The sequence below is a fragment of the Catharus ustulatus genome (assembly GCF_009819885.2).
Source record: "Catharus ustulatus isolate bCatUst1 chromosome Z unlocalized genomic scaffold, bCatUst1.pri.v2 scaffold_26_arrow_ctg1, whole genome shotgun sequence".
Lineage (NCBI taxonomy): Eukaryota > Metazoa > Chordata > Aves > Passeriformes > Turdidae > Catharus > Catharus ustulatus.
Window position 1 is genome coordinate 918,751 of NW_024879445.1, and position 27,427 is coordinate 946,177.

The 27,427-nt window shown below is 41.0% G+C and overlaps 1 protein-coding gene across 4 annotated transcripts in view; it reads right to left on the reverse strand.

The window, feature by feature from the left end:
• Positions 1-27,427, reverse strand: part of SSBP2 (single stranded DNA binding protein 2) — a 122,989-nt gene that overhangs the window by 22,433 nt on the left and 73,129 nt on the right. For 2 of the 4 annotated variants that reach the window (XM_033086411.2, XM_033086412.2), the window contains exons 5-6: positions 13,129-13,218; positions 1,348-1,407 (exon numbers count right to left, since the gene is read on the reverse strand). In XM_033086411.2, coding sequence (XP_032942302.1) covers positions 1,348-1,407; positions 13,129-13,218 — 150 coding nt within the window. The remainder of the gene's footprint in view (positions 1-1,347; positions 1,408-13,128; positions 13,219-27,427) is intronic. The other 2 variants (XM_033086413.2, XM_033086414.2) reach the window with 1 other exon arrangement.

The window sequence follows — 27,427 nt, forward strand, 5'->3', positions numbered from 1 at the left end:
CATTAATCTGCCCTCTGGGTTTACTGAATTAGGATTAAAGCTCGTTTTTACAGGATTTTACCTGTAGCTGGGTCAAGTAGAAAAACACTTTTATGAATGGATCTTTGTAGCTGATCCATGAGGTGCTATTTAGCATTTCAAAGCACCATCACATTTTCTGTAAAAATGTATCCAGGATGGTTTGGGCTGGAAGGGACCTTTAAGCCCATCTCCTTCCAACCCCTCTGCCATGGGCAGGCACTCCTTCCACAATTCCAGTACTAAACAACCACCTAATCAAAATCTGGGGCTTAAAGCTGCACCACAATCGTTTATTGTTTCCACACCCTGTCCATCAGTGCTGCTATTTGTGAGCTTGGTGTAATGTGAATGCAGCAATTCTGTGATTATCTTCCACTCTGGACTGAGAATACAGGCAAAAACACTCCTGAAACCAAACCTGCAGGCTGGCAGTGCTTCCAGCCACCACATCCCACCTGCCAGGATTCACTGAGCTTGGGCACAGAGGGTGTGAAACCCAAACACTTGGCTCAGGGGCTCAGACACCTCTGCCTAAGATAGCATTGGGAAATGCAAAAATCGGGATTACACTGAATTACAGCATCACTTCATCAAGGTTAATTAAGCCCCCCTCTGCCCTGGTGAGAAAGCAGCCCTGGCACAGGTAACTTAACCTGATCCCAAACATTACCAGGTAGAGCAACACCTGGAGAAGTCTTGCCAAATTACATATCCAGCTCACTGAAATTTAGATTTCATACCTTCTGGTGATAATGTGTCAAAAGTAATGACAAATTTGTTGAAACTGTGCTACATAAATATAAAAAACAGGCAGAAATGAGGCTGGAGTATAGTGTGCCAATAGAAAGGCAGCGCTGGAAGCCAAAGCTGAACCAGTCTACCTAATCCATTTATCCTTTCCACTTCTCCCAATATTGTAAATGACCTAGTTTTCCTCTCAGAGCTCCAATGATGGATTTTTTTGGTCTGCTTGTCTTTAACTTTTCATCTACTGACAACTCTTTCTCCTCCTTTATCTGCACTATGGAGAACCTGAAAACACAAATGTTCTCAACTTCCAGAACCCTCTTCTCACAGATGGGCCAGAAAAGGTCCCTGCTGACGAACAGCAGCTCATTACTCATCCTTGTCTCCTGGCATTGCACATCCTTTGATGGAGAGGAGAGAAAATTGGGAATTCAGTGCTTTTAAAAGTCGTCAGAGTGTCTGTGGGGGCCAATATTTGCTGTGAAATAAATATAATTTGTATATCCAACAGAGATATACAGGATATGCAGGGACAGAACCCTCACCTGGGCCAGCAGAGCATCAGGGACCAAGCCTTACCTGGTTGGGTATTCTGAGAGGTGGCCTTGGACCTCCAGGGTACCGGGGGGACATGAAGGGCTGCAGGGAAAAAAAACAAACACTGCTGAATTATCCCACTGTAAATGCCACCCTGTGCCACTGCCACCCTCAGACCCAGCCAGCCTGAGCACTGCTCCACAGTTCAGAGCTTCTCCAATAAACTGTTTAACATTTTGTTTCAGTGCTTGCAAACGCAGATTATAAAAAACTTAATGCATTAATAGAGAGGAATAAACCACGATCAGACATCTGTACTTTGCAATGGAAAAGGGGGAAAGATGGGAGCCTTGCAATAGAAAACAAAAGTTTTCTTGGGAGAGTTCAGAGGAATTCACAAATACCTTTCATTCACTGTAAAAAGCAACACAAAACCCAACCTGCAGGGGCACAGATTCCCAGTTTATGATGCAAATATTTAGAATTCAGCTGTTTTCAGTCATCATGTCAGTTCAGGGCTGCCCTGCTGCCACCCCTCCCTGCTCACACTCTGGATCTCCTCTCTCACACCTCAATTTATACCCAAATCTGGCACACCATCCACGCCTTGTGAGGTTCTGGTGGCTCCTGGCTGCTCCTGAGCTACCTCAAAAATAAGGCCAGGCCCCCAGGTAATTGCCAGCCGCACAAAGTAGTGGCAGCAAAAACATTTAACTGTTCTGTTCATCCCACCCCAAAGTGTGGCAATAGCCTAGAAATCTAGGAAGATGAGTGGCAAATCCACGGGAAAAAGGCACAAATATCTGACTAAACAGAAGATGAAGAGGATGGCTTTGGCAAGCAGGAGTACCTACAGCTCCAGGAGAAAATGAAGAGATAAAAGTATGCTGTGACTGAGCACAGGGACAGAAAGACTGGTTTAGACCAGCAATAGCTAGCAGAGAAACTGCAATTATTTTACCAATAAGTACTACTGGAATTTTTCCTATGATCTTACTTCAATAAATTAATGAAACCTTTCACATCCTGGCATCAGATGAAAGCTGAAGTAATGTAACCTACATAAACACACACTCAAAGCAGTGCTAGAAAGCAATTTAATGTACAGAGGGTTTACAAACTGGAGAAGGGAGTTCAATAACAATTGTGAATAGATTAATAAGATACTTGAAGTGATGTGCTGTAGAAGAGGGAGGCTCCTTTGTGCACTGTGATGGTGAGAACCTCTGATAACAAAGAGAAAGGGCTGTGCATGTGGCCAGGCCCTAGTGAAACAGTAGAAGTGTCAGGAAATTAGAATTTCAGCCATTTCCACAAAGGTGAACTGACTGCAGCCACTCCAGTGAGGACCCTGGGTTTGACTTGTCTCCCCCAGCAAACTAAAATCAAGTTTATTTACAGCTGTGCAGCTCAAACAAAAGGGAAATCTGAACTGTCTCTCAATTCAGCCATGTCTTAAGAGCAGAACCAGCCTACTAATACTATGTAATAGTAATAAAAAATAGTAATAAAACCCCTGCTCCTTCCAAGCTGACGAGGCTTATATACTGTAAATATTAATGTATCTGTGTTCCCCTTACACCCAGGTGTAACTGCAATCCTGTGGTTTGGTTTACCACAAAAATTTACCAATTTAAATATTCTCATTTCTGTGTCAGTGATTGAACTTTTCCCTCTCCACTACCAATATATTGTTTGTCCTCAAAAAGGTTTCACCAAGATGCTTCAGGACAACAAAGAAATTCTGTCCAACATTTTAATGAATATATATTAAATACTCTCAGGTTTTCAGGACAGTGGGAGTAGTTTTAAAATCCTCACACACATTTTTGAGCACCAGATTCTGAAAGACACAAACTCAAGCAGTAGATATGTTCATTCACCCCTTTCCTGTCATTTCCATTTAGTCTTTGAACTAGTTTTACTTTAATTTTATAATTTTTTTTATTTCTTGAATTAGGAATTGCTGGAATGTTCATTGGGAAGGAACCACTGTGGGCTTCCATTTCTACAGCAGGCATCCCTCTCTGCTCAACTTTTTGGCAGCTGCTTCTTCCCCTTGTCCTGTAGCACAAACACCCCTGAACTTTCTGGGCTCAGAATACCTGTACTAAATTAAAACCAGTGCCCACAGACCCTGAACTGGCCACTCACACCTTCTTTCTGAAGGGGAAAATGAAATGTTTGCATGCTGAAGACTTGGACATTTCTGCCTGTTGCCTCAAAACTCGGCATTTTAAATGCATCCTAAATGGATGCTCACACTGCTCCTTATTTGTCTGGAGTTAAATTAAGCTGGAAAAATACTCAATAATGCAACAGGCAACTTTAACTGTGGGGCAGGAAGAAGACAGAGGGGCTAAAATCAACTTCTCCAATGGAGTTCAAGAACTGGCAGACACGATAAAGTGTTTGCAAAAACAGAAAAACATTTCAAAACAAGCAAACTAACATACCAAAAAACAACCCCCAAAAACTACAACCCCTCCCAAAACCCCAAATGAAAATCCCAAATAAAAAATCCCAACCAAAGAAAAAGAAATAGCAAAACTCCAGCAACCAACAACACAAAACTAACAAACAAACAAACAAAAAAACAAATCAAAGAACACATAAAAGATCCAACCCAGTTAAAAAAAAACACCCCATCAAACAAAACCAGGCCTCCTCTAAAATCTCTCAAAACTAAAACCAAAAAAATGAGACCAAACCAAACAAGCAGCCACAAAAAAATGAGAAAAACCCTAACCTCAAAACAAATCCCAACCAAACAACCAATCAAAACAAACCCAAAAAACTCCAAAAACTAATAAAACAAAATAACAGGCAAGGAAGCCAGATCTCAGCCACTGCTGAGATAAAGATGCCACCAACATCTGCTGTCAGCAATACACTGCAGTTCCTGTCCTCAGGTATAAATTTCACTAATTTGGCATCACAAAAAGTATCCTGAAGGCTGAGAAAGGAAGAGGAACCTTCTGCTAAACTGGGTGAAAAAGAAGCCAAAAAGGAAAAACCTTTTGTGTAGTCATTGCAGAATATTTGCATTTACTAGCTAACAGTGAAAGTTAAAAAAAAAAAGAGCCCAGAAATCTAAAAGGAGTAAAGTCATAGAATAGAGAATAATAGAGATGACACAAAATAAAATCAAGATGTGAAATGTTAAATTTAATAAGCTTCCTGCTCTTACAGCAACACTTTGTGCTGAATTGTTGAAAGTGCTTTAAAGAAAGGCAAGTTCAGGAACTGGAATGATGGTGGCAGAAGTCGTAGCACTTTTTTGCTTTCTCCCTGCTCAACAATAATCCAGTACAGGGAGAGCAAAGGGCATCTCATAACCTGAGTATTTAATGCTGGTCTGAGAGATGTGTGGGCTGTGCAACATCAAAATCTGGTAAAATCCTGGTTTTCCCAGTTCTCAGCACAAGAGAAAATAAGTTTTTCAGTGGGGAAGTCTTTGAGAGAGCAAAGTGGAAGGACAGCAGCCTCCCTTCCCACATTCTGGTGCTACAAAATGTGATTTTTACAGAAAGTGTGCACCAGGAAGCTGATGTTAATCAGGCACAGAGGCTGGATGTTTCTCTGACAGTCAAACAGTTCTTACTCTCTTTTCCAGTTGTTCAGGAGACTCTAAAATATGATGTCGGTTATTTTTCACTTCCACCTAATTGTGGTGAAATAAGGAGTTCAGAGGGTGGTGTTCTACCAAGCATTACATACTTCCATAAATCTGTTGTTTTTTAAAATTTACTTCCCTTCCAAAAGCTGGGAGTGTAATTTACTTCTTTCCACATACAGGTTTCTTGCACTGACACTTTTATCCTGTTTCTCCTCACACCTTTACATTTATCAATCACATTTTGTCTCACATGAATTTGCAAAATTTACAATAATCCACAGCCCAGAGGAGTAATCCCAAATATTTCAATTGTTACAGAGACGGGATTCACTGTAAATACATTGACCACAAATTAAAAATCACATGGTGAGACACAGCCTCACACTTGGTGCGGAGAAGGACCGAAATGGCAATAATTGATTTTTATAACTCAGCCACCTACAGCACAAACACAAACACCACTTACCCCAGCAGCTGAAAATGGAACCACAGACCTTATTTGTGCACACTACAAGTGATCTTAAATTAATTGTGCTGCTACTTGAGGTGCCAGCACTGGAAAACAGTTCAAGGTGCAAGAGACAAAGTCACATTTCCTCTGTAAATTCTGAAAATGACCCAATCTTTCCATCTATCCACTGAAAAGTTCTAAATGATCACAAGTGAAACAAACCAAAAATCTCTGTTGCTCTCTCTGTTTACAAATCAGTTGACAAGTTACACATTCTGTAAAATACAATTTTATCTTTACCTTTTCTGTTTTCAAACTCTACTCTGGGCTAAAAGGTTTGGCATCATTTACTGTTAGGGCTACTAGTGTCAGTATTAGTATCCAAATGATAAAAAATAAAGACTGCTGGTCATTTTTATTTCATTTTCCTATAAGAGCAAATAATATTTCAATATATCTCTTTAAGACTCCTGTGTTTTAGGAGGTGTTTTTACACATTTTAGAGGTGTTTTACACCTATATCTCCCATTCCCAAGCCAAAGGGGGTTTGCTCTCCTAGGAGGACCATAAGGAACCATTAAATATGTGTGAATTGAATTTATCCAAGCTACCCTGCAATTCATTTTTCACTTCATTGTTTTCCATTTTTCAGTTTCCACTATGATTTTTTTTGTGGCATCTCCCTCAGCAGTAACAAATCACCCAAGTTTCAGGACACTCTTCATTAACACATTTTAGTTTTAACCAGGACTAAACCCAAAATGTTTTTATTTCAAAGATGAAATTTGAGTTCTACACTGCACGTCTTGCAGTCTACCAGTGCAAACCAAACCAGTTGATTTTATCTATGTTATTTTACATAATAATGTGTTATTCTCAGCACTGAGACAGGATTTCTCCCTACATTGGCCTTTCCTGATGACCAAACCCATTTCCATGAGCAAATTCTTTTCTATATTTCAGGAAAAGATCCCTAAAAAATAATTCCTGGTTTTCTAAGAGCAGACTGACAACTTATTAATAGCAACAGTAAGAGGTCTGATTTAATTCAGAATATAGAGAATTTTTTTTTTCCTTAAATTGAAGAGCTCCTTCCACATCCAGAATTCCAAGTTACAGCAATACCAGCTTTTAGAATAAATTCAAAATTTTATCCCTGGTCAAGGAACACCATATGGTAGGACACTGCAACAGACACCTAGGTTGATGCAGAAAAATGAAAAATTTATTCCATGCTTAAAAGAAAGAAAGAAAGAAAGAAAGAAACAAGAACAACCAGAAAAGTCCCAACCAAAACCTTTGGCTCCCAGCTAAACATTTGTCTGAGATGCTGAAAGCCAGGTTTGCTTTTAGATGATGTGGAGGAATTGTAGGTATTACATCTGTGTCACTTTGTGGGGATGAAGTTCAAGATTTTGTAATTGGGAGAGAAAGTTCTGCCAAGTTCTGCACATGATACTTAAAGGAGTTTTGAAAGACATTCAAATTTTGTAAGAAGTATTACTTGTATGAATTTTAAACCAGGTAAATAGTTTTTACATTAATTTCATTAAAAGCAAATAGAAGGGAAGACAGAGTATTTCAAACATGACAAGCCAAAACATCCAAGATGTATCACCTTAAAATAAAAATTCCTGCATTTTCAGAATTTAGACATCCAGACAGATGACTGAAAGCATTCTCCCCAGATTGATAAACCAGATTATGAAACGCGGCTGATTCTTTGGAACAGCTGATTAACTCCTCAAACTGAGCAGTTTTAATTTGTTCCAGAAGTTACAAGTAATAAAAGCATTGCCACAACTGCAGGTTGGGATTATTGAGGCCAGCAGATCCTGCATAACTTTACTTTTTATGAGTTGACTTTATTGCTGGTATTTAGGGAAAGGCATCCAAAAAGGAGAAAAACACAAAGTACTTACAGATCTCTCTAGATGATAATACCCTCTCACACAGACCAACAAGTCAAAACAATTTTAACAAATGGAATATTTTGAAATGCAGTGTGATACTGCTGAGGACAAAAATGCACATATGCCAATTCTGCCAAGAATTATATGATATATAATTTCATGAATTTGAGTATTCCCAGCCTGCTCCACTGGGGTGGGTGCATTGACAAACCATGGAGATTCCAAAAATACAATTAGGTTCTTCCTACTAACAAGAATTATATAAACTCAGAGGGGAAAAAGATCCCTGGTAAAATCATAATTTCAAAGTTTCTCAGGGCTATCTTTGCTCTCAAGCTGCATGTGCAGCTCTTGTGACGTTTCATTCTTCCATCACCACGTTTTCACAGTCCAGAATGATTCTCAGGCTTCTGGCACTTCCCTGGATCTGCCCTGCTCAGACTCTTTAAAGATTCTTTAACTTTTCACTCTTCCCCTGCCATTGCCCCACTTGCTGCAGTGGAACTGAGGCAGGGTGTGAACATGTGCCAAATCCAGCTAATTCTGCTGTTCTGTTACAGTTTGTGACTATCTCGTTTTTACAGAACAGTTAATGCTGCACAAATGGGGAACACAGGAGGAGGATCAGCCCTGGTGATGGATCCTGGGACTGATAATGAGGTGTGGCTGCTGGGAGGGGGGAGATAAAATATGGAGAAACTCTGGAAAACCAGGAGACTGTGTGAGCGTTAAGGGGAGAGCTGAAAGAGTTCTAAGGGGTTTAAAAAGAAACAAAGTGTTTTTAGATGGACAGGTTCTGCACAGACCAGGCAGACCACAGCACATCCTCTGGCTCCAGCTGTGCCATTCCAAGCTGGAACTTGGATTCCTCATTCCCTGCACAAATTACAACCCCCAGTGGACAATTCACTCCAAAATGGTTTTAAAGAGTGCTGGGGAATTCCTCCCTTCTCATCTTCCTTCCTTTAACTGCTGTAACCAAATGCTGCATTAATTGTGTCTGGAATACAAACTCTATTTCTTAACAAAGTGTCATGCCATGCCTCTACTGTAAATAGGGTCAATATTAACTATGAACTAAAATAGCACATCACAAAAATATTTTGCAGGCTTACACTGCACCTTACAAATCCATTTTCTTTCCACGTGTAAGTAGTTCACCATTTCTGCTTCAAAATGCAGGAGATGCATGCTACTAATTTTTAATTTGCTGACTTTGCTTGTTCTCACTTAACTAAGTGATAAACTTTAATGTATATTTATTTACATGTGGTAGATATATATTTGTTATATATTCATATATAACCAATACAAATGTTCATGTGTGCACATATATTTCTAAATTTTCCTGCCTAGCATTACTATGGGAGATAAATATTTATATAGGCAGGGAAATGAGGTCCTTTTTGCTCACGTGCCTTACTGTAATAACATTCTCCTGAAGCATTAGGTCAGCTCTACCATGGCAAACAAGGCTAAAAATAATACTGGAGAATAATATGGATTGAGCTGAAACGAGCACGAGCAGCTGCCACTAGATGGCAAGGCAGGCTCACATTACTTTGCAGGGCTGGGTTTGGGCTGCTTTTTTTTTTTTCCCCCTTTATATAAGAGGAATATGTAACATTTGTATTTCAAACATGGTGTCGACACTTCTCTCCCATGCCATTCCAAGTTTATCTGGTGATCTGAAGCTGGTGAACGAAGCCAACCACTTGAAAAGCCCTTTAGAAAACACAGGCACCACGGAAATAATGTTTAGTGGTAAGTTGAAGAGATTTTAACAAATGTGCTGAAAAAAGTAATGTGCCTGAAAGAAAGGGTGCTTCACTTATGTGTGAAAAGGTACAGACAAGTGTTAGAATTTGACTTTTAACAGAATTACCAAATTAAACAAGTGAACTGTCAGTTGTAAAACAATCTGCTTGCCCTACAGCTCCCGGCAGGGTCTCTCAGGTGAGTGCCTCTAAAGCCAGCCACACTCCTCACACAGCCAAACCTTTGGACAGCCGTGCAGCCCAGCAGCTGGGGTTTAACTCAACACACATTTAAGTGTTTCTCCTAATTGCAGGGCAAGAGCAGCAGCCAGGGTCAGACTCTGGGCAGTGCTGGGTGTCACTGACTTGGAGAGCCGTGGCTGGGCTGAAACAAGAGGGGCTTCAGGGTCCCTTCCAAACCATTCTACACTGCTCTGTTTCAAACTCTGCATTTAGGAGTGCTAAAACAGGGAATTTAACAAAGAGGCAAGTAAGATCCTGTGAAATCAATAGTTTACATGCTGTTTAAAAACTTCAAACAACTCAATGAACAAATTCTCCCAAGCATCCCTCTTTTCTCATTTGCTTACTAACACCAAAATTGTCCACAAGAATCAAGTAGATGGTTTGCAAAAACATAATTGTAGTACCTCTCAAACTGTTCAGCTGCCTTCAAACATCAGTTAAGAGAGGGATGGAAATGGCCCTCAGTACCTGAAGAGCAGCAGTTGCACCTGCAAGACTGGATGTGGAAACCTGAAAATCTCTGAATTCTATGACCCGAACCTCTGTGATCACAAGTGGAAGGTTTAACTCACTGTGAGTGAGTTTGCAAGAGCCTTGTGTAAAGCTGTGGCTGCTGACATTATATACATGCACTAACATCAGACCCAAAGGTAATTATTTATTATGATCTTATTCAATCTTTCAGTTGCTCAGTTATTATGTCAGGGTCAGACACAGCTCCAGAACCAGTCATATCCATCACTGGCAATATGAAGAATGATGGGGATTAAAAACGTCAAAAAATGATACATAAAATGACCCATATTTATTTTATTATTTATTTTATTTATTTATTTTATTATTTATTTTATTATTTATTTTATTACGCTGCTGCTAATGAACCAAGAGCAGGCTCTGTTTCTGTTTCACAATGAGTTATTTCCAGAGTCCCACTGCTGCTCAGACTGAGAGAGGATGAGGACAAGAAGTTATGTGTCTATGAACTTGAAGTCACACACAAACACAAACACACCAGGAGGAAACTGAGGCACAAACTCCACACAAACACTGACTTTTCAAATTTTACTTTTGACACTGCAAATGATTTCTCTTAAAACCAAAAACCCCACAAACAAACAAAACCCCCAAAACTCATTTATTTGATGACAACAGCTGTGTACAACTCCACCAACTTCCCTGCACTGTGCCATTTTCCTGGGCAGTCAGGACTGCAGTGACCATCATCCCTCACCTGAACTGAGGTATTTAAGTACAATTACAGAGAGAGACAAGATAAATTCAGCTGCTTGTTTCAGAACCTCTACCTCTGTGTACCAGGCATCAAATGCCACAGGTTGCTAATTAACATCAGTGCTAATGGTCTACTTGCACGAGAAAACCTCATTTTACAAAGAGCAGTTTTACCACCTACTGTCTGAGAAACAACAATTCTCCTTTATTTCTCTACCTCCATGTGCTATACAAGGAGACTGCATTATTTCTTAAGAGTAAAATATATTTATTTTTTCCTATAAAAGATAAATATTTTTTATCATTATTAAATCATGTTAGAGGTCAGCAGTGCTAACCCACAACAAAGACTGTTGGTGTTTCTTCATTCCCAGCACATTTCCCCCCCTGGACTGTGACATTCCCCTGCTCTGCTAAGAACCCACTGCAGCAGCAATGACCCCACTTTGCTTATGGCCCTGAGTGCTCAGCGCCCACCCAAAACACAAGTGCAAAACCAAGAGGGAAGAAATTATTTTAAATCATCTGTGACCCCTGAGCTCTGCAAGCAGAGCTGGCAGGTGCTGGCTGTCAGCAGCTTCAGCTCAGCCCAACCCAAACAACTCTGAAAGCAACAACAGGCACCCTCACCATTCCAGGGTGACCTTCCAGAAAAATTTCGGGCTAAAGGAATTAAAATGCTATGAGGCCTCTGTGGAGCAAAGGCTCAGTGCACTAAATATAGACACAGGCACCTCTCTGCTGCTCTGCCCATGTGCTCTGACTCGAGCACAAACTGTTTGCTGCCACAATCTGGGAGTGAGGGGCAGGTCTCACTCCAAATTGCTGGGTGGAGAAGAGTGAGGGCTGCCAGCCCTCAGACCGAGACAGAAGAACCTGTTCTCTGTGGTTTGCTTTACTCTGGGATCACAGGAACTGCAGGAGGGGCTGCAGAAACAGCCTGTCCAGGTAAAGCTCTACCAGAACAGCAGCACCCCTGAAAGAACGAGGAGGTTTTCACCCTGGCTTTCCCTTCCTTGCCTGTGACTTCACCTGCGTTCCACAGCAGCAGATGATGCCCCTCCATTTTTCCAAGTGTCACACATGCAGGCTCTGTCTGCCAGCACATTTTCCTGTCCTGGGGCGAGCTGACCTTGGTGAGGCTGAGCTCTGAGCAAGGTTTCAGAGCCTGGCACCAAGTGCTGCCTGACAACACCCACTGCAGCAGCAGGGCTGTCTGCACTCACAGCCTCACTCACGCACCTCAGGCTCTCACTGGGCTGCAACCCTCTGCATTTTGGCTCGGCTCCCCTTGCTGGGATTGCTCCCAAACACATCACCACACCCACTACCACACCTGATTTCCAAACCTACGTGTATTCTTAAGCTCACAGCTACTAAAAGGATTAATAATGTCATGGAAAATGTTTCTTTTCACTCTCAGGCCTCGTAAAAAGAGCAGGATGATGCCGTGGCTTCAAGACAGACTCAAGCACCATACTAGCTTACAATGAGATTTTACCCACACTCAACATTCTATCAGGTTGTCTTTCTTACATCTTCAAAGATCTGGAGTGGCTAGAAGTCTATTCACGCTTCTAAAAACAAAACTCCCACATCCTCCTCCTGCAAAACCTTTAAAATAGTTTCTCTCTCCTCTGTACTTCACACACTTGTCCTATCTGTGCCCCTTCCTCATCCTAGTAGTCATCATAGACAATAACAAAAAATTCCTCTGACATCACAACTCCAGTGGGAGGCTAAAGTTAAAAAAAAAAAAAAAGGTGAAATATTGATATAATCTAAAAATTAAGACAAAAATCATGTACAAAAGACCCTACCTAACCAGCTGTTCAAAACTCTAAAAGCAGAAATAAATCAACTAATGAGTTCTGCCACCTCCCAACAATTTTGTGACCGGCAGCAGCCAGGTATTTTCCACTCCCCTTCCAAGTGTCTTTACCTTCATGTATTACAAATCAAGCCTCAATTTGCCAATGTGGAGAAAAACAACTGAGTTTTGGTGAGGAGGAGATGTAAGCCCAGCCTTGGGTCACAAACACCATGCTGGGCTTGCACTAAAATGTAATTTCTTCCACCATCATATCATTTAGCTCCACATAGGAAAAAACTGAACAGAAGCAGCACATGGTCCAGATCCCTGACTTCACTTTTTTAGGCACTGAGGTTGAGATCTTCAAGGTGCAGGGTGATGCTCAGTGGGACATTCTGCATTGCCCACATTCTGCTGAATTCCCACAAAAACTCAGGAATCTGGCCCTTGGCTTCAGCACAGAGCTGAACACAACCAACAACGTTCTGACTTTCACATTTCCACGGAATGTTATGTATTATCATAAGAAATTATTTTAATATTGAACTCAAGCATTTTCCATCTCTGCTAAAAACCTGGCACCATTTCTTGTTCTGTGCAGTACTATTTCATAAATTAAATACTCATCAGTCAGGTCCCTTCCTTCCCACCTGTCCACTTCTGTTTAAAAATAAAAATTGCACCACACAGTGAGACACAGTTCAGAACAGGACCTTTTCTACAGACTTGCAAACAGTATTACAGAGGATTTTCTATCCTAAAATTCCTGTAATCATAATTTTTTTTCTGAATACCTGAAAAAACCCCGGTGGTACTGGACCTACTGGCATGCCATCTCCTGGGGGAATGTTTCCTAGCACTGGGCTGGGAGCTGCTGCAGCACTCTGAAAAGAACAAAGGGAGAATAAACCTTTGTCATTGCATGGTAGGCATTAAACCCCCCCAAAAAAACCCCAAACCTGACCAAAGTGCAGAAAGTAATTCTCTGGATATGTCATTATGCCATTGTTTCATCTGAAGGTAAATTAAAATTGTTTAGCCTTTTGTCTGTACAAGCACCATGATCTGTTGAAATAACAAATGTATGTTGAGGGGAAGGGTGCCAGGAATTGCACATGCCAATTAGACAAATCCTGACTACATTTTAAAAATGTTGTATCTGAGTGTCTCTACATGCACCAATGTGAATGTAGCTTGCATACTTCTTGTCTTATGCATATGAACAGTCTCACACATGCACAAGGATATACACAGAGCATAAAGAAAGTAATTTATGCACTTTATCAGCAATTTCTAAGCACTTTAAAGATAATTTAGGCAGCCTGTAATATTTTTCCAGAACAACAACAAGCTTCAAAACAGGGCTCTGTTACAAACAGCACAGGAAGGGATGCTCATGATTCTGCTGGTAATGCTCAAGATTTTACCAACCCCAAAAATAACCACCATGACAAATTAGAAGAATTCAGGTTACGTTTTTGGAAGGGAAAAGAAAAAAGGGATTTCTAAGGAGTGAATCAGAGGATGAAATTAGTTACCTTTGCAAATCCTTCAGCTGGAATAAGCGAGTAAAGAATATTGCTCCTGGCAATTTACACACAGGAGATTGTCACAGAAAAAAGAAGCCAAACTGCTTCTGTTGTCATGTGTTGGAACCTCAATTACTTTTAATTTCTAGCATTCTTCCTTCCTGCAATGTGTTTCTGTAGGGCATGAGGCTGAATCACCTATAAATGCTCCAAATCTTGTGTGAAAGTACTGGAGCACACAGAATGCTACCAGAGCCACTGGCAGGTTACTAATGACCTGCCAAAGCCTGCCCTGCAAAACTCACAGACATTAAATTATCACTCCATTTATTGTGCACTCACACTTGATACCCTAAAGATGCAGATCTGGAAATTGTGTTTCCAGGTGTTTGGCACAATACCTAGGAAAGCAAAGAATAAAGCTGGAAAGATCTGAAAACTGGCACAAAAGGAGGGATGACCTTTTTCAACCAAGCAGAAAGGAAACATTCAGTTAATCACCACAGATTTCTTCCATGGCTTAAGCTGTGTTTTAGAATTAAAGTTCTGAACAACTAGAGGTAATATATTTAGCATCCAAGCTCAATGTTCTTTGGAAAAGTCCTGAATGTATCACTGAAATATATAGTCTGTAAAAGGTGCTGGCTTTCAAAACGAGTGTAAGGCTTTGACTCACTAAAAAATCTTTTAATAAAGGGTATTATTTATGCAAGGATCAGTGCTAAAACATTGTAGAATTGCTGCTGACAGGGAAAGCCAGCCAGGTGAGCTGGATGCAGCAAACACTTTGGAATCATGCAGGCAGAGGCCACCACAAAGCAGCCAGAGCAGCCTGGGAATCTGTGGCCAAAGAAGGTGGTGCTCCTCCAGCCACTGCCACTCATGTCAAATAATTATTTTGGTATCATCTCCTTTTTCAAAGGAAAACGGGAGTAAAAGCTGTTGGTTTGTTGTTTGGGATTTTTTAAAGGAGATATGAGCTCTTCTAGCATCAGTGTGCAACAAACCCACGCCAGGCACAGCCTGAGTGGAGCACGCTGGATGCACTTCTGCAGGTACGGGTTTTCTGGATGAAGGATGACAACAGCAGCACCACTGATGGAGAAAATCGATGAAGTTAAAAGCCTGAGCATCTCCAAATGCCCCAAAGAGCCTGAGCTGCAGTGGCTGACCAAGGAGGAGCAGCCCATTAAGGGGCACTGATGGGCTTTATTACAGCACCATCATCCCTCTCACTGGCCGTGGGATGTGTCCCGTGTCCCCTGCCAGCTCTTTGGGGTCACAGGGGAGGGAACAGCCCCTTGGGATGAAGAGTTCCCACAGGGATGCAGCACCTTGCTGCTGACACTTCATGCTCCTTCCCACCTTTAAAACTGTTTAAAAAAAAAAAAAAATTAAACAGCAAATTTAGTCAAAAAATAGATGGGGAAACAATGACTATTCCAAAACGGAGGGAGAAAAGGATTAAAGTTGTGATTGTTAGCCGTTTGCTGCCCTAAAAAGGCTTTGTAAGAAATACACCTAAAAATAACATTTTTACAATATCCTTGTAGAGGTGGGGTTTTCCCCTTAATCCTGCACCTCCCCTGGCATGGATACCAAAGGAACCCAGCCCTGCTCCCTGGTGAACCAGCAGGGACTGGCAGGGAGGGACTCGGTGTGCTGGTTTGGTTTTTAGGGGATTGTCAGTGTCTGATGGTCCTGCAGGCCCTGCCAGGACTCAGAGGGTGCAGTCAGCTGCAGTGCCATTCCAAAACTGTGGCACTGCTGCAGTTACACTCTCTCAGGTGTTACAGAAACCTCCATTTCTACCCTTCATTGTGCAATGCACTGGGTTTTATTTTTTCCTGTTTTCATGTTTGTTTGGGATTTTCTTCCCTGGTGGGCAATGAAGTCCCAAAGCCAGAAATAACGTATTTTCAGTGTTTTGAGTATATTACATTTTTTAGTTTGTGCTAAATAATGAATCTTTTAAGAACTTCTACCAGGTAGATCAATAAACAAACCTGCAACTGCTGCATGGAAATATTCTTATTTATTCTATCCTGCTGAATTATTCATTCTTTTTCCACAGTCCCATAGCAAACCATGGCCTCCTTTTGCATGCCTTACAAGATGTTCATCATTTATAGTTCCATTAGTTTGACATTTTAAATATTTGCAAATTGCTTTCCCTGCTTTTCATAAAAAGATGAAATCGGAAAATTTAGATGGTATAAACTCTTTGTACAGTAGCTTACCTCCTTAAAAATGGAAATCTGTATTTGCTTTTGTAGCTAAAATAATGAATTTATACTAATGAATTTATAATAATTTACAATTATTAATTAAAACTACGCACTTCAGTTAAATTTATTATGGTCATTCCTTCTCTACCCAAACTACCCTTGGCAATGCTAAAATAGATTATTATAGTAACTAATAAAACTAGCTATGGTTTTAGATGGATTTTATAATAAAGAAATCACAAAGTAAATAAAATGTAAAGCAAAATAATTTAGCTATTCCACTAATACAGTATCTGAAGTCTAAAAACCCAGAGATAAACCTGCAAAGCTCATTTTTTGATGCCATCCCAAGAACTGGCTGATGAGGGAAGCTTACAAAGAATTTCATTTGAAACCAAGGAATGCTACAAAGAAATGAGTTGACTTTATAAAAATCCTCACCTGGCTCTTTCTTTCACCGAGACATTCAATTTCAGGTATTTTGCTTACAGTAAGACTTCCTTATTTTTACCCAAAGTAAGCAGTTTACCACATGTTACTAAATTTGTCCACTCAAGGGAGAGTTCTGATTTTAAGAAGTCTCACTGATAGCAAATGATGTCATCTATTGGACCCTACAAAAAATAGTGCTGGGCATCCAATTCCCTCATCACTCCACCCTCCTCCCCAAATCTTCTCTTATCAGTTAAGAACACAATATTTTAATATTTTCATATATTCATACCAAATCATGCCATCTCCAGACAGAGATGCTGTGCCATGGATGGTACAGACACAATCAGCTGAACCAAGCAGAAAGGATCAGTTTCTTAGGATATTTTTATATAAACTGGTATTGGGTTAATCAAGCAAATTGAGCAGCGAATCTGGAACGTGAATAATCGTGCAGGAAAACCACAACCATGTTTGAAATGCTGGTGGGAGCAGCACAGTCAGAAGGAAAATCAAAAAATATCAAAAATTTAAAGAACTGCTGCGTTTTTTGTTTTTTTTTTTTTTTCCTCCTTTTCTGGGGACAAGGGATAAATATCCAGTACATTAACTCAAGAAATTATGGGAAGTAAGGAATTTAAATGTAGTTGTTGGTTGTGGGGGGTTTTTTGGTTTTTTTTGTTGGTTTTTTTTGTTGGTTTTTTTTGGGTTTTTTTGTTTTGGTTTTGTTTTTTGTGTTTTTTTTGCGTTTTTTTTTTTTTCCCCTGAAAAAACAAACTATGGATGATTACTATTTCCACTCATATTTACCACATGTTTAATTTCTGGTCATTCATAGCTTTGAAGTGGCAGACACACTGCAGCCAGTACCATTAAAAAAATACCAAATTTCCTTTTGTAAACACTTCAGCTTTTAACTCACCAAGTGTTTCTAGCACATCAGCTGGTTCCTGTAACAGACCTTCCCTATTTGCACCCATCACAAATTCAAGAAGTACTAAAGGAACAACACTGATTAACCACCAGCAACCTCCTCGTTTTCTCCAAGACGGAACATGAAACTACCCATCACTCTGAACAACAATAAATAAAAATTTAAACTCCCAACACTTTCAATAAGTCTCTGTGCCTTTAACAAAGCCTTTGAACACTTGGCTGTGCATCAAGAAGCCAAAACCCCCAGACTGAGCAGCCTTGGTTTACTCAACACAGATTGGAAGGTCATGCCCAAAAAAGGTGGATTCATCACACCGAAGGAGGCAGGTAATTTGAAAGATCTGGATCATGAGACCTAATTAAATCCTGGCATAGCTCCACTGATATATATTTGTCTAAACTGCTTAATTTCTGTTGTGTAACAGGAAGGAATTCACATGACAGCACAAGTCTGAGAAGTGCAATTGTGGAAGGTCATTCCTTACAACTGCTCAGTTTTCCTCTGTTCCCAGCTCCCTATGGACTCTGGTATTTTATTTCTCTTTATTCCATCTTATCTATCGGTAACAAAGAATAATAAAAATGATGATGCCATCAATGCAGATGAAAAAAAAAAAAAGAAAACCACATTTAATCCTTTTGTTGGAAACACAAAAAGCAGCAGATGTGGTCAGTTAGGGAAGAGCAGACCTGTTGATGATGATGATGATGATGAAGGCACCCTCTGAGACTTCACCCATCCTTCCTCCTCCAGAAATTACTCCCCAAACCCAGGTACCTCCCCATGTCTGAGGTGGGATCACAGTTTACATCCCAGTACCTCATCTGGGGATTTCATCCTGCTTAGCTGAGACAGAGAAATTGCATTACAGTGCTGAAAACTGGCTACTGGGCTGGAATATGAATTAATTTTGAGGAAAGCTTTGTTATCAGTGTATAAAAGGACTTCAAATTCCTGTTTAAAGACAGCTTTTCCATCCTGCTTCTCAGCTGCTGCCTTTTGGATTATTTAGAACATAACCTCCAGACAAGATTTTCTCAGAATTATAATTATAAAGAAAAGTTATTTAAAAGAAACCTTCATTATTGCCCGGAAGTTAATAAAAAAAGAACTATGAATAGGTATCAATGGACTGTTCACTGACAAAAAAGTGCAAGAGTGATTTGTGTTGTAGATAAGGAAATAAACCTATGATATTCTTTTGAACATCTGCCCATTCTTTGGGGTTAATTTTTTCCAAAACAGTCCTGTGCTGAAAACCAGAATACCCACCTTTCCCCAGCTGGAGAATCACAGAATGAGCCAGGTTGGAAAAGACCTTTGAGACCATCAAGTCCAAGCCATGACCTGACACCTCCTCACCCACCAAACCAAAGCACTGAGTGCCACATCCAGTCTTTTCCCAAACCCTTCCAGGGATGGGGACCCATCCCTCTTTCCGTGAAGGTCCTTGGGAGGATCAGTATTGATCACTGAGGAGGAGAGGGCACCCATCTGAGGTGAATTCCCAGCCAGGTGAGGCTGTGTGCAGGTGAGGGTCCAGCCCAGGACCCTCCTGAGCCACGGCAGCACCGCATTCCCAGCAGGAACCACCACGCTGCCGACAACAAAAGGCACTTGAGGACACAGAAAACGCTGCTGCTGTTGAAGCCTGGAGCCGAGTTGCAGTGATATTTCAACAAAATGACTTCTTTTCCAGAAGTGACACTTACACCCCTCCTCCAGACTCCCTGGAGACCGAGGCAGCTCGGCTCGGCAGCCGCAGAATCCTCCGCACGCTCCTCTCCTCCCTCTTCCCTTTGGGATCACAGCAGGGACCACTGCAGAGCACGGCTCTGACCCCAGGAACATCCTCACTTCAGCCCCCAAACGCTCTGCCTCCAGCTGGATTTTCAAATTCTGGATATTCCCCGTGCTCAAAGGGGGCTGCTCGCTGCTCATCCTTTCCTCCTTCTTCCCCAACAAGCTCTTCCATTTTTTTCCGTGCTCTACAGATAATTCATGGTTGGTACAATTGTGCTAATTGGACTAGTATGACAAGACTATCTCATACCCCGACTTCCCCTAGCAATTAAGTGGTTGGCACAGTGTCTTTTAATCATTTAATTAATCTAATTGTTAAACCCACTTTATTTTCCAAAGATTTTAAGATTGCCAGAGTATTGTATCCCAGTTCTCATGGCCTAGCACTCCACATGAGTCGAGTGCTTTTCCATTTTAGGAATATAGTGATTATTAAGATGAAAGTTTTTCTGTATCTCTCTGTCCCTTCCAAGTTATGAAACAAATGAACAAATATGCTGTGAGCTGAAAGACTAAAATTTGATTATGAAATGCAAAGTAGCCTGGTTTGGGGTTATCCTCAGGTCGCCTGGGAGTGATTCAGCAATGCTGGAAATATATGCACAACTTCAGAAAGGAAAATACACCAAAAACCCTTCAGTAGTTCCCTCACAATTCAGAATTGATTTTTGTCTCCATATGTAGCTGACTGGAAAAGTCATATGCACAAAGAGCTAAATTTTACTTCAGAGGGACCTGAACTGCAGCATTTACTTCATGATGAAAATGCTTTTCTGCTTCTCCAGAGCCTGAAAAATGGTTCATTTGGGTGCTCCTGCCTGGACTTTCATGTCATGAAACTCTTCTTTAACAGCCATTTACTAAGATACCAACATGGATACATCTCTGCTTTCCAAGTCTGTGCTCTGTAAGTTATTCCTCTGTCCTAAAATGTGAAAACATGTGATTTCACAACACTGTAATTCTGATAGCCCCTTTTCATAGACAAAACTTACTGAGACCTCCATTTGGGGGTTTTATCTGAACATTAGCTCCATTATCAATGGAATTAGTGGCACAAAACACATAATACAAGACACACTTCAGAGTCCCTGGGCTGAATTTCGTTTCTTTAAAACCAGTGGTATTTCTTGTGTGTGCAGGTGCTGATGAATAAATACTTAATTCCCTAACAAGTACGTGTTGATTTGAAGAAAATAGGATGAATTTAAAACTCATGGAAAGCTAGCCTCCAAAGTATCTCATTTTTCTCATGTTGCCTGAATATCTATCTTTGGATAAATGTAACTTGTTGAGCAGAGAGTTAACACCTCTAAGTGCTAAACCAGAATTAGGCACTGTGCTTATGGAGACCTCACATTTTCATGCTGGTGATTATTTGCTATAAAGGAGTTATAGGGAGTAGTCAAGGAGCGACAGAAGCCCCCCAGCCCACCCCAGGGGGTACCAGAATTCAAAGAATTATCCATCCATCCATCCATCCATCCATCCTCCACAGACAGCAGAGGCAGAGCAAGGCTCAGTCCTCCAAGGACCTGTTTTTTTGGATGTACTTCTGAACAAAACAAAACAAAACAAAATCCAAACCACTTTAATTCCCTTTCTTTCGGAATTTGATCCAAGAAAACCAAGCCTGTGAGTGCCTAGCACGCACCTCAGGGCTGGTGAGGGTTGGGGCAAGGAGAAACAGCCCTGCCAGGAAAAACCCTGGCTCCAAACTGCCTGGTCCCCAAGTCACACAGCAGAGCAGGTGAACCTACCTCAGGTGCCTCCTCCTCAGGGAACCAATTATTTTACACCCCGTGGTGTGAAAATCCATAGCAGTGATAATGAGGGTTTGAATCTTTCAGGGTTAACTACCTCCTACAGCTCTTAAGGACACATTTAAAATCCTTCTCTCCTGCTTATTTTATTGTTATTTGAGTTTTTAGAGGGTGCCCACACAGACACTGGAGGGATGGTGATCCATGCACGGCTATTCCACCTGGCTGGCCCATGGACCACTGGGTCACCCACACAGAAAGCAGCAACAGTGACAGTGTATTTTTAAATACATTATGTTATACAAGGAACAAGATTCAAAATTCAGCTGATGCAAGAATGATTGCTGAAACTTCTGCTTCACCATGTAATTCTTCACTGCACTTCATTAAAAAAAAAAAAAGAAAAAAAAGAAGATCAGCTAAACTCAGGAATATGGTATGAAAAATTGCCTTCATAAACAGTTTTATACATGCACAGATTGCATATAGAAACAGACTGGGTTTAAATGAGAATTATGTGTATATGTATCTTCACTAAAAATGCACATTTTGCAGTGAAGGAGCCATTATAAAGGAAGGCAGGTAAAAACCCCCTTGTTTATATAAATAAATCAGGTCACATTACACTGATCCAAAACAAAAGCAAGCCTGTTTTCCCAAGGTCTGTGAGGTCTGAGTCTGTGAGTGCAGACCTGTCAGGGTCACCTTCACCTCAGCACTGTGTCCAAGATGGCCTAAAACACCAGATTAATGTGAGCACTTAGTGGCTGCAATAATCCATATTTCACTATATATAAAAAACTGGCTTCCTCCTCAGCTAACACACAGAGGCTTACAGAAGGAAAAGCACAGACAGATCCAGTTTAGCTGAGTTATTTAAAAAAAATTATCTACAGGAGAGCAGCAGTCACCCATGTGCAGCCTGTACAGCCCCCGGCCCACAGTGTCCTCAGAATTAAGTTTAAGCCCAGGTTAAAAGACAGCAGGATGAGAACTATGTGATGTACAGGCTGGAAACAAGAGAAAATGAGAATTGAAGTAAATTTGAAGCATTCTCCCCATCCTAAACTACATTTTCCAGGAGGAGGAAAATGTGGCTTTTATTTGGATTGCTGTAAAGAGCAGCCAAGGCACAGAACTCTGAAGCTCCCCAATTCCACCACTTCCTCTTCTTCACTCCCAGTCCTAAGCCTTTCAATCCCCAAAACAACTCCAGCCTTTTCACTCTCTGGGGACTGCAGCCCATCACACAAAAATAAGCAGGTTTCTGCAGGCAGAAGGTCCCCGGGGAGGGATATTCATGCTTCCTACAAAAGCTGACAAAACTTTAAGTGCCAGGTAACAGTGGATAATTGTAGTTCTTCATTTAACTGCCTCATCCACCCTAACAGCCTGCACAGAGCAAGTGCTGATGAAAGGGACTGCAGATTCCTGGGATGGTGAAGTTTCTTTCCTGCAATTACCTCAGAGCTGCTCACCTGTGTACTTGACGTCCCTTGTGCCTCCAGCTTCATGAGAAATGAACAGAAAACACTGCAAGTACCACTCACTCCATGGAGGGAACTTTTTCTGTTTTCCAGAAATCACTCCTTGTGATTACCATTTGCATGGATATTTTACTGATCAAGATCATACACTGCTCGCACTTTCTATGCACTCAACTTGGTACCTCTTTAAAATGCCTGGACTATTTCATTCCTATCCAGGGCTATTTCATCTGCTGCATAATTAAAATGTTACCACTCCAGCCTGAAAATCCCAGAGAGAGGTGCCAAGTTTGTATAGAAGAAGGACAGTCAAGGGGTTATCTTTTCCCTTAGTGGCCTCAGTTTGGTGCTATTCCTGTGCAATTGCACACATAGCAAAATTCACATTTAGCACAGCTACTTCAGATGGGTGAAAGTCTAGCCAGAGCAGACTGCATGAAGCAACTTGGAATTTTCAGACTGAAAACCACCCTAAAACATGGTGTGTGAGAAGGTGACAAATATCTGAGTTATAACATATACAATATGAGCCTTGGAAATAATTTTTTACTTCTCAGGCTAAGGTAACACTATCACAAACTGTTAACAGCCACAGGAATGAACTTGTACAGGTTTTTCAATTATTTTTAAAATCCTTTATGGCCAGGACAGTGTGTACATTATTAACATGACAATTACAGAGGCACACCTGATAAAGTACTGGGAAAAAAAAAAAAGAAAACCAACCAACCAGTGTCATTACTTTTCTCAGTGTAACTCTTAAATCCTTCTCATCCCAAACAACCCTCAACTTTACTAGTGCCCATTCCTGTGGTGTTTCTCAAGCACTCAAATTTTGAGTGCACTGCTTATTTTGGAGCAGGAAATGAGGTTTTAAAATAAAATAAAAAGAGTTTTTGCTGCAATACAGTGCCAAGACAAAATTACAGGAGGCAAGGAAAGGCTGCTCAGTGTTTTCCAATTCAAGTTGTGCCATGGTTGGGATGTGAAGAGAGAGGTGTGTGGTACCCACCTGCAGGGAGACTCAGGGCATCCCCAAAACCCCAAACCCGGCCAGGCTGACCCAACAGGTCCCACCAATGCCTGGAGATGGGAGAAGGGTTTTGGGGTGACCTTTGACAGTCAGGATGGGGAGGATGGGGAAGGTAAATGCAAATGCTCCCGTTAGTGCAGTTCTGAGTCACCTCCATCCCCACAATTAAAGAAGAAAGGGCAGAAAGGTCAAAATCTGACTGCGAAGGGCATCTTAAAACTGCCCACGGCTCTCAGAATCCTTGTAACCAGCATTTCACTCCAGAGATGGGAACGTTCTGCACAGGCAACCCTCCCCCCATGCACTTTTAAGGCTGTTGCTTTTGGCTGAGGCTGCTGCTACAACAGGAAATAAAAATTATATTACTCAGGAAGGAAGCTAATGAGTTTCCCCTCCCCCCAACGCCATTAGACACTTCCTGAATAAAGGAGAAGCACATTAATATAAAGAACGGCCCTACGTGAGCAACCAGGGGCTGAGCAGCTCCGGGATTAGAGCTGAATCCCATCTCTGGAGGCACCAGGAATGAGCAGGTCAGCTGCCCCGCGGCGCCAGGCACTGCCTGTGCCTCGTCCATCCTGCGCTCAAACCACCCAAAATCAGACACCATTTCATCACTTCCTCTGGGAGAACGTGCCAGGAGATTAAACAGCTCCTTGTAAGGAGCGTTTTCCATGTGCTTTCACTCTGTTCGTTTTGCTTTATTGTTCGGAATTTAAGAGGCTGCTTCATAAAACCCCCAAATCTGGGCTTTTATTGTTCCGTTTGTTTTGGGAGTCCTTTAGACTCAGGGATTTCCCAATCTGGGAAATATCCAGAGGCCGAAAAATAAACAAAATACCCAATGCCAGATTAATGGAAGCTTAGTGACTCTGCTGTATCATCAACATTTAGCACTGTTTTAAAGATGGAGTAGCTTTCCCAGTGATCAGAATGTAAATATTTTTTGTGTTGATAATAACTCTTGTGTCAAAATCAAGTTTTCCATGCAGTATTAAGTACCTCAATTCATTCTTGGCATGTTGTTTTGTTGGGTTTTTTTTTAAATCAAGGTATAGTAAGTAATTTAAGGGGCAACTCTACAAAAATACAAGTGAGGACCATTGTATGTTAAAAAAAAAAAAATACAAAGGAGTGAAGTTTTGCACCTGTGTGAAATATTCACAGGAGCAAACCTTCCCAGCAAGGGATCACTAGACACACAAAATAAGTGAGTTTGGAGCAATTCAGCTCAAGATGGGTTTTTTTCACCACCCCAGCAGGACCAAGTGCTGCAGCACTTGGAAAATCAACTTTTTTGCTTTGGCTTATTCTGTTCTCACTCCCTTTCCTTTCCTGTCCAACAAATACCTCGTTTTCTCGCCTGCTTTAGGCTCCTCCCAATTCCTTGATCCACCAGTCTTTTTTACCTCTTTTTGATTTACTTGCTGAGACTTAATGGGAGCCTGGAAAAGCAAACCACATTTTTGAGTTTAACTGGCAAAAATGAATGGGGCATAAAAGTGTCCCCCTACCCTGCCTCTGCCACAAGCACAGTCCTCATCCAAAAATATAAAATTAATGAGAACAGAGGGATTTCCTGCCACAATTTCTCCAGCTTCTGTACTCTGTAACATCTTCTGTATCTGAACTATGAATTATTTTATGTGCCAAACAGAGTTTTAATTTCAGACGAGTCCTAAACATGTAGAAAACAAAATAATTAAAAGCATAACTGACATAATTTTACCTTTACACGCCCTCTTCCTAGTGTTACAACACATTTGTTGTTCCATTGTGCTTATATGATAAAACATGAGCACAATTTCATAATCACACCAAGGTTGCCTTTCCACTCAGATTTTTGTGCTCCAAGGAAATCAAGGTGTATCAAGAAACCACTGTGACACAGGGTGTGTGGAGCCTCGGGATTTAATTACAGGATCCTGTTTTTTAAAGAGAAACCACACAAAACCATGTTTAGAAGCAACAGGAATGTGTGATTTAACCTGAGTGGATTAAATTCCACTGTGTTAGGGATGCCCACATACAACACCTAAAAGGCAAAAAGATGGGGAGACAAAAAAAAAAAGAACCCAAAATATTTCTTTTAAATTTGTTTATCCATTTCAGAAGCACAGCTATTATTTCCAGCCAGAACTAGCAGCCTTTGGCCACGGTTCTGAACATGCCTACGGAGTGTTGTGAACAACAAAACAAGTTTAAATTATTGAAGAGGAATTCTCCAGGAAGCAGGAGGATGAGCTGGGCAGAGGCCAGCATCACCAGCCAGGTTTTGTCATGGGAACCCTACCTAAGCTGGAGACCTGCACAACTCTCGGACAAAAACAATACATCACTCACAGCAAAATAAAAAGTGCACATGTGCACAAAATCCTCCATGACTCTTCCTCCCCAAAACTAAATGTTAGTGAGGGGTTAAATTTCAGTTAGTGTTAATTCCACAGAAAAGCAGGATAACTCTGCAGGGAATTAACGCTAAATGAACCAAAACTGCCCCTAAAAATAAGAGATCGAGGTGGTTTTTATTTGTTTGCCACGTTCAGAATGTTACACACTCTACAGTGGAGCACAAATCTACCTGTTGGTGTTTTTTGCACACAGAGCCTGTCATTAATCACCTGCCAAACATGCAGCAGCTCCCAGCTTCTGCAGGCACAGCCCCTCTGCATCTGTGGCTCCTGATACCAGCACAGTGTCCTAAGAACAGCCCAAACTGTAAACTCACAGAACGTTTACCCACAATTTTGCTTATCAGTTGCAGCTAAGCAAGAACAAAATCTAACCTTCACACAACCCCCAAATTGTTGCCTTGCTACTCAACAACCAACCCTTCCTTCATTTAGCAGGCAATGAACATTAAATGAAGGCACTAAACCATTCAATTTCTCTGCTTTGGTTTGAATTATTTGGTGTTTTAGTTTTTACTGATAACATGTTGCAAACACTGCAAAAGGGATTAAAGATCACCCTGAGATAAAAACGGGTTTTTAAGTAGCACAGGAATTTTTAAACTTTGGCATTCCAGTGGCACAGCCCTTCATCTGGCCTGCAGGTGATGCTCTGAGCCTGCCAGCCCCAGCCCAAAACACAAACTCTGCATCCCTAGATACAGATAAAATGTAAGTATTCTAAAAGGTGAGGACAAAAACAAGAAAACTTTGTCCTAGGGCTTTTTTTTCTCTTGGAAAGAAACCAGTAATTTTTCTCACACCCTTACATTATCATTCATTTCACATGCCCTGTTGTGCTTTTTGTTCACAGAATTGCTCCAGTAAGCTTAAAAAAAAAAAAAAATTAAATTGGAACTGCTTCATATCCATTTGTAATTCAAGACAGTTTTTAATTTTTGGCCTATCATACTGACAATGTCACTTAATACCCATATGAAGAGCAAGTTTCCTTTCACCTGGAGATCCCCAAAGTGCTGGGCACAGAAATCTGTTTATCTTGATGGTATTCAACGTCTTTGAAATTAAGATACGAATATTCAAAGAATGCCTCCCACACCAAGCCTAAAGATAGAAATTTTTCATTCCCATTGTATACTCTGAACTCCAGAGCTGGCAGTTTCGGAGTTTGGAATTTCTGAGTGCACCATTTTTGCTTCAGAAGAGGGAAAACACTGAACAATGATTTCATCAGAGCTCAGGAAATATTTTAACCTGTATTTAAAATGAGGTTCATTTTGCACTCATGCTTTTCCTCAAGGAGAGACCCACCTGCTCTGCACCACTTTGACTCCTTTATAAGGCATAAGCACAGCATTTATATAGCACTAAATCACTGTTTCAGAGCCACATGATACAGCAAAAACCTTCTGAACTGAATTTCCAGGAGTAAGACATCTCAGTTCTGACAAACTGAGTCCAGTTGTGCTT